The sequence below is a fragment of the Zea mays genome, chromosome 5, assembly GCF_902167145.1.
Source record: "Zea mays cultivar B73 chromosome 5, Zm-B73-REFERENCE-NAM-5.0, whole genome shotgun sequence".
In the NCBI taxonomy this organism is placed as follows: Eukaryota; Viridiplantae; Streptophyta; class Magnoliopsida; order Poales; family Poaceae; genus Zea; species Zea mays.
Genome location: NC_050100.1, coordinates 218,514,165 through 218,521,153, shown reverse-complemented (window position 1 = coordinate 218,521,153; position 6,989 = coordinate 218,514,165). Strand labels below are relative to the sequence as shown.

Below are 6,989 nucleotides of genomic sequence, written 5' to 3'. Positions count from 1 at the left end.
CAATCATAGAGCGATGAAATGCATCGAAGGGGAAAAACGGTAAACTTTCTATGCTTCATGCATTTTTGGTGGACATAGGGCGATGAAATGCATTGAATGGGGAAAATGCGCTCCCTACCTGCTCATTCTCTGCCAAACATCAAGAAAGCTTGCTAAAAAATGGAAATTGCTCCGACGGTAGGCAACAAATGTCAAACACCATTTTTTATTAGCAGCATAAATAAAGTGCCACCAACCGTAATGCGGGACCCGTGAGATCGCGGGACCCACACTCAGCCTCAGCGAACCCCTCTGCGTTCCGCCGCAGCTTCCGAAGACATCGATGTCCTAGCAAGTTGGAAACCCCCCTCCCTCCCCTCATATTCGCCTCCGCCTCCCTCCGTCCCTCGTCAAATCCACGCGACCGCGATTGCTCTCAGAAGGCACTAGCACGCAAAAACCCCACGAGAGAGACGAATCTTCCGAATCTCTCGGTGGCGATGGCGCTCTCCGACCGCTCCCGCGAGTCGCTCCTCCCGAGCTTCCTCTACGCCTCCTCGGCGCGCTCTTTCGCTGCCACAGGAGCCGCCGCGCGCCTCCCTGTCTCCTCCCCAGCGCCTGCCACGGCTGGAGCAGGAGGCGGCGTGCCGTTCTCGATCCAGGCGCCCAAGGAGAAGATCGAGATGTACTCGCCGGCCTTCTATGCCGCCTGCACTGCCGGAGGAATCGCCAGCTGCGGGCTCACCCACATGGCCGTCACGCCTCTCGACCTCGTCAAGTGCAATATGCAGGTGAGCGGGTAGCACCCTAGATCTGTCGCCCCGGTGCTCCACAGGATCTATTTTGGGAAGGTTCACTGGTTCTAATGGAACATGGCCAGAGTCAAAGTCACAGATCAGGATGGTCCCTGGCTCCTGCACAACGTGCGGATCTGGTGGTGTTTGGTTGGTTGAGAGTGGAGCTTGGTAGTCGTGGCCTTGCGATCTCGATTTCCACTTAGTGATCTGGATGCCATGAATCTAGCCATTTCCCGCGTCACTATGCGTGTAGTTTCCTTTCCAGTTGTGATATTTGTTGGTTCATACGTACGCTTGATGTCCTTTTCAAGTTTAGTATGGTATGTAGTACTGCTTGCTAGCTGAGTAGCTTTTGTGTGGATTGCTCTTACTGCAGGTCCCCTTCTGACTTGCTTCAATTAGGTTTCTGAATGCGTGGCTAGACCTGTGAATTTGATCATTGTGATTAGCTGTCAACTGTGATTCACTGTTGTTAACGTTTTGTTTTTTCCTTGACGTGCCCGTTGTTGGTACCAAAAGAGGTGCACTTTATTTGCTCAATGCTGGAATTGATGGCTAGAAGGTGCTAGTTGTCAAACAAATTGTGATTGTAGTTCTCCACTGAAGATGTTAACAATTTGTCATTATAAATTCTGCCTGTTTTTCCACTGAAACAATCTGTTTATGATTCTAACAAACTGATGAATGCGTAATTCGTTGGCTATCGTTCATGTTGGTGGCTGGCTGCTCTACTAGACTTGCTACTAAATGAACCATTAATTGTTATTGTGGCAATTGACACATTTGTTCTGATAGGGTTGATGTGTTTTGGAGACTAAACTAGTGAGTTTGCCACTTATGCATGTATGTTATGCTATCATGCTTTGGCAGGGGGGCAATATAGATAACACTTCTCACTTGAATTTGAGGTCAATTTAATTGCTACTTTGAACCTCTGCTTTAGTTTGTGGCATTGATATCCACTCAAATCTATGTCTTTCTAGCTTTGCCAACCATCTCAGCCTCCATTCTCTCCTTTGGGTCACATCTTTCCTTTGGGTCACATTCTTCCTTTTTGGGTCACATTCTTGTTGTTTCTCTTCTATTTTATGTAATGGATAATTTTTTATAGTTAGGTTTTAAACAGCACTCCCTCAGATCCAAACTATAAGTTGTTTTAGCTTTGTCCTAGGTAACTACTTCAACTTTGATCAAGTTATTGATAAGTACACAAACATCTATAAGGTCAAACTAACATATCTTGATATTGTAGATGTTAACATATTTTTCATTAAACTTGTTAAACAAGCTTGACTTAAATGACAATGGTAAAATGTTTTACATTTGAACTGGTGGGAGTATATATACACTAAGCTGCCTGATTCATTGTGTAGGCAATTAATTCCATGTTTAAATTAGGGATTTTGTACATAAAACATTCGTTATTTTTTCCAGATTGACCCAGCGAAATACAAGAGTATCTCATCTGGATTTGGTATCCTGTTAAAGGAGCAAGGGGCCAGGGGTTTCTTCAGGGGATGGGTGCCTACTTTGCTTGGTTACAGTGCTCAGGGGGCTTGCAAGTTTGGCTTCTATGAGTTCTTTAAGAAGTATTACTCGGACATTGCAGGGCCTGAGTATGCCCAAAAGTACAAGACTCTAATCTACCTCGCAGGATCTGCATCTGCTGAGGTAATTGCTGATGTGGCTCTCTGCCCTTTTGAAGCTGTGAAGGTACGTGTGCAGACACAACCTGGATTTGCTCGTGGATTGAGTGATGGGCTCCCCAAATTTGTCCGATCTGAGGGTGTTCTTGGGTAAGCAATTTGGCTCTAAAAAATATCGTTCAAGACTTGACTTCTGGCCATGTGTCCTAATATAGCTCTTGCTGCTTAATATTTTTAGGCTCTACAAGGGAATTGTTCCTCTCTGGGGTCGTCAGATTCCTTGTAAGTATATATTTCTTACCATCTTTACTCTTTAGTACAACTTTCTTTTATTTTTAATTATTTGCATTGAATGACTGTTGCAAAACTAGTGAACATTTTAAAACTGAATGTTCAAAAATTAATCTTGTTTGTGTGGCTCAACTCACTTGATGTCTTCTTCTTGTGAATCCATAAATTTTTTTGTATGGTTTCCTGTACATCATGCATTTCAGCTTTATTATAATTCTCAACCATTCTGTATTCTGTCTGGTCATTGACTTTTATATTTTCATCGATCCACTTTATAGGGTTTATTCCAACGTTCTTTTTATAGTTGCCCGTAACAATTGTAATCCAAGTTCACCTTATAAAAAAATCTAGGACATTAACACATGATTTCTGAAAAATTCTTTTTGTAATCTGTGCTGGAACTAAAAGGTACTCAACTAATCTTTTGCACGTAAATGACTATGCAGCATGTGGCTCTAGGATGGTGAGATTCACTAGCAACTATTTGTTGAAATTTTCATTTTTGAATGGAAATTTAAGGCCTTAAAAATGTTGTGCATGTTATAGTTCTCTAGTAGAGGTTTTCCACCTTGAAGTCAGGTGCTTCCTAGATTGTTGCATACCTCTGTCTGGATCCAGAATTGCCATTCACCAATTTTATGTACCATGCCATTTTTTGGGTAGCAGTAAATGTCATTGCCCCACCTGACTGTTCATAGTAGCAGCTTTAGTCATCTGTGCCTCTAAACAGGATTTTGTGTATCCAGAGAAGTAACTTTACTACAATCAGCTGTTTCTTGAGAAACTAAAGGATTACTCCCTTAGCCCTTAAAACAGAAACAAAACATTTGAGGAGTCAACCAATTTTAAGTTCAACTCGATTTATAGAAAATAGTATCCAAACATGGTATCTCCAAATAGGTCTACTATGAAAATATATTGAATGATTAATCTAATGGTATGTATACAGTATCATAAATATTAGTGATTTTTATATATTTGGTCAAACTTGAAGGGCAGGCTTGGTGCAGTGGTGAGAGTTGTCTTCACTGAGTTACCAGGTTGTATTTTTGAATATTTATCCCTTGTCTAGACCCCACTCATGTGGGAGCCTCCAGTACTAAGTTTGCCCTTTTTGGTCAAACTTGATATTGGTTGAGTCGAAAAGCGAGATGTGCACTCTTTTTAGCACATAGGAGAGCATATGGCTTAATTTGGTAGTTGTATTATATATTTTTATCTATTCTCGTTCAAGCCATATTCTCATATTATAAGCTGAACTCACCCATCGCCCTTGTATGATGTATGCAGATACCATGATGAAGTTTGCTTCCTTTGAGACCATCGTTGAGCTTATCTACAAGCATGCTGTGCCTGTTCCGAAGTCTGAGTGCAGCAAGACTACCCAGTTGGGTATTAGCTTTGCTGGTGGTTACATTGCCGGTGTCTTCTGTGCTATTGTTTCTCACCCGGCTGACAACCTTGTGTCTTTCCTGAACAATGCCAAGGGAGCTACAGTGGGAGATGTAAGCATATATTCTTGCTCATGCATCAAACATGTATCTACGTCTTGTACCTACTAGCTATTGGTTATATATTGTTGCTATATTCTTGCAGGCTGTTAAGAAGCTTGGTCTCTGGGGTCTCTTCACTAGAGGACTTCCTCTTCGTATCGTCATGATTGGTACCCTTACTGGTGCTCAGTGGGGAATTTACGATGCATTCAAAGTGATGGTTGGACTGTGAGTATCTCTCTCTACTGCCTTAGGAATAACCACCGCAACATCCAAATCCTTCAGAGAGCTCACCAACTAATTCTTTGTTTCGTTTTCTGTTTCAGCCCAACAACGGGAGGTGTTACACCTGCCCCAGCAGCAGAGGCTGAATTGAAAGCCAGTGCTTGATTTTTTTTTTCTGTGTTCCCTGAGATCATATTTGGTGGAGTGGAATTGTATCAGCCGGTCGAGAGCTTAGTTCCCGAATCTTTTTTAATCTTAACGGAAAATTTGTCCGTCATCCTTCTGATGAGAGGAACTCATTAAACAGGCGAAATAGGTCTTTTTTGCGCTGGGAAAAGTTTACGCTTGATGCATAATAATTTGTAGGACGGCAACGCTCTAGAGCGCAGGTTTTGTTCACCTCCTGTACCGAGGAATGCTTAAAGTTACATTTCACATTATGGTCTTTATGAAAGAGTGCACCTCGGTTGATGTTCCTTTTGCCGTTGCTGGAACTATGCGATTTGCTGTAATTTTGCTTCTTTGTCCTCATCATCACCGTTTGCGTATGTTGCCGTCCTGATGGGCAGGCCTTGCCGTCGCGTCGCCAAACGCGTTGTTGCCCGGCCTTCCCCAGGCCTCGCGCCGCCGGGACAGCCTACAGCCATGGCTTGGATCAACGGAGAGGGGCTCAATATAGACAGCGAGCTGCACTCCGGGTGACCGGGGGTCCCTGTGAGATGATGTTCGTCTGCAGTTACTTTGATGCTAATCCAACGCACACGGAAATGTTGGGTCCACAGGCCATAGACAGATGGGAGTTTTTATCTCCGTGAAAAGTACTGCAGAGGAACTCGTTACGCCCTCTGGGTAAGGTTTCCATCGCTATTCCCTTCACTGATGTTTGTGCGCTTGTGTTGTGGCCGGCATTTGGAAGCCCTGCACTTAGAAAAGACAGCAGAGATGATTCTACCCCCATAGTAACTGAAAGAAAAGACCGGATGGTCCCACTTTATTTTCAAAGCAAATAGAACCTAAGTGATAATCTGGAGCAACAATTTCAGATGAAATAGTAGAGACCCCCAGGAGTTTCTAAAGCCCAGGTGAAAGGTATGCAAATGTATAAAATAGAAAGTATGAAAGTAGTTAGGTCAATTTAAAAAGTCTAAGATTTTCGATGTAAAACAATCTTAACTAAGATTTTAGAAGCTATCAGAAATATGACAAATATGTTCCAACTTTTTTTAGCCACCTGAAAAACTCATTAATTTACCATTTTTTCCTGAAACTATTGAAGATGCTTCTATATCTCTTGGTGTTGGTTGGTGATTTGCTTGTCTAGTTTTTTAACTAGCGAGCTGACATGTTATTTATTAATATTTAGGATTAGTTTGACAACTCCATTTCAAGGGATTCTCATTTCTCTAACGCCCCGTTTGGATCATTGAAATTGAATTCCATTCTAATAATAGTAATTTAGGCATATACCAATTAAGCTAATTAGGTTTTATGCAAAATATATCTGTATACTATTATTAACAAGATATCGGAGATATCTATGTGCTACATTTTTACTATAGATGAGTGAGACGAAGAGTGTCATGTAAGTTAAAGAGTAGAAACAAATTCTACTGATGCATAAAATCATTTCCCACCCTCCACCCCATGAATTTAAGATAGACTTATATCTGAACTTTGAAAAGTGGTGGAATGTCAAATTCCAAACTAAATAAGTTACTTTATTGAGTAAATTCCAATTCCTCTAAGGCTTTGTTTGGATGTTGATATTGGAAGGGAAGGAATTGAATTGGAGAGAATACCAAATCAGCCTTGATATTGAAATGGAACACAATTGAAATCCGTCGTTTGGATGGCCATAAAATTGACTTTTGGAATCATAGAAACCATCAAAATGAAGGGATCCAAACGTCCCGTAAGAAAAAATGAACTAATTTCATTTGGTAAAATAAAAATTCTTTAAAAAATAGGGTTGTCAAACTAGCCCTTAAAGAGAAAAGCAAAAAAAAAAAAACTCACACTACTAGCGTCCTCACTTGCTAACCATCTAATCTAACCAAATTCATGTCGTTAACTATCTAATCTATCTACCCAAAGGAGTGCGCTAGACAAAAGAACTTATGGCTTGATGCTGACTTGGCTTGAACTCACAGTTTACGAGCTAAACAAGCCAAGTAATTCAAAGTTCGACAACCTAAACAACAAAAATTAGATTCAGATGAGACTGAAAGTCTAAAATTGATGTAATTCATTGTAATATTATATTATTCTTGATGCCTACATGAGACTAATTGTAAGCCGTCGTTATCACCGCTATGGCTTCCGCAAACTTAGGATTTGTTATGTTATTTCTGTTCCACGTGGATTGGATGAGATCAAAAAAGATTATAGAAAAGATTATAAATGATTTTGATTTGTTTGAGATTTAAACCTACGTAATACTATCCAATCCATACGAATAAGTTATACACATATCCTTTGTCATGCTGAAGCTATACCTATAAGTTATACGTTGAAGTTTGTTAGGTAAATTATATGTTAAACTTATACGTATAATTTTT

The 6,989-nt window shown here is 40.8% G+C and overlaps 1 protein-coding gene across 1 annotated transcript; it reads left to right on the top strand.

The window, feature by feature from the left end:
* The first annotated feature begins 393 nt into the window (after positions 1–393).
* Positions 394–4,911, top strand: LOC541617 (mitochondrial phosphate transporter). Its single transcript, NM_001371612.1, has 6 exons — positions 394–770; positions 2,211–2,572; positions 2,661–2,704; positions 4,004–4,218; positions 4,310–4,434; positions 4,533–4,911. Exons 1-6 carry the CDS (start codon positions 480–482, stop codon positions 4,594–4,596), a joined length of 1,101 nt encoding a protein of 366 aa, NP_001358541.1. The 5' UTR covers positions 394–479; the 3' UTR covers positions 4,597–4,911.
* Positions 4,912–6,989: the final 2,078 nt, after the last annotated feature.

Bases quoted from the DNA above. Each gene is read 5' to 3' on its own strand.
- LOC541617 (NM_001371612.1), top strand. From the start codon at position 480: ATGGCGCTCTCCGACCGCTCCCGCGAGTCGCTCCTCCCGAGCTTCCTC. The intron at 771-2,210 runs GTGAGCGGGTAG...TATTTTTTCCAG, and splicing joins TCGTCAAGTGCAATATGCAG to ATTGACCCAGCGAAATACAA. The intron at 4,219-4,309 runs GTAAGCATATAT...ATATTCTTGCAG, and splicing joins AGGGAGCTACAGTGGGAGAT to GCTGTTAAGAAGCTTGGTCT.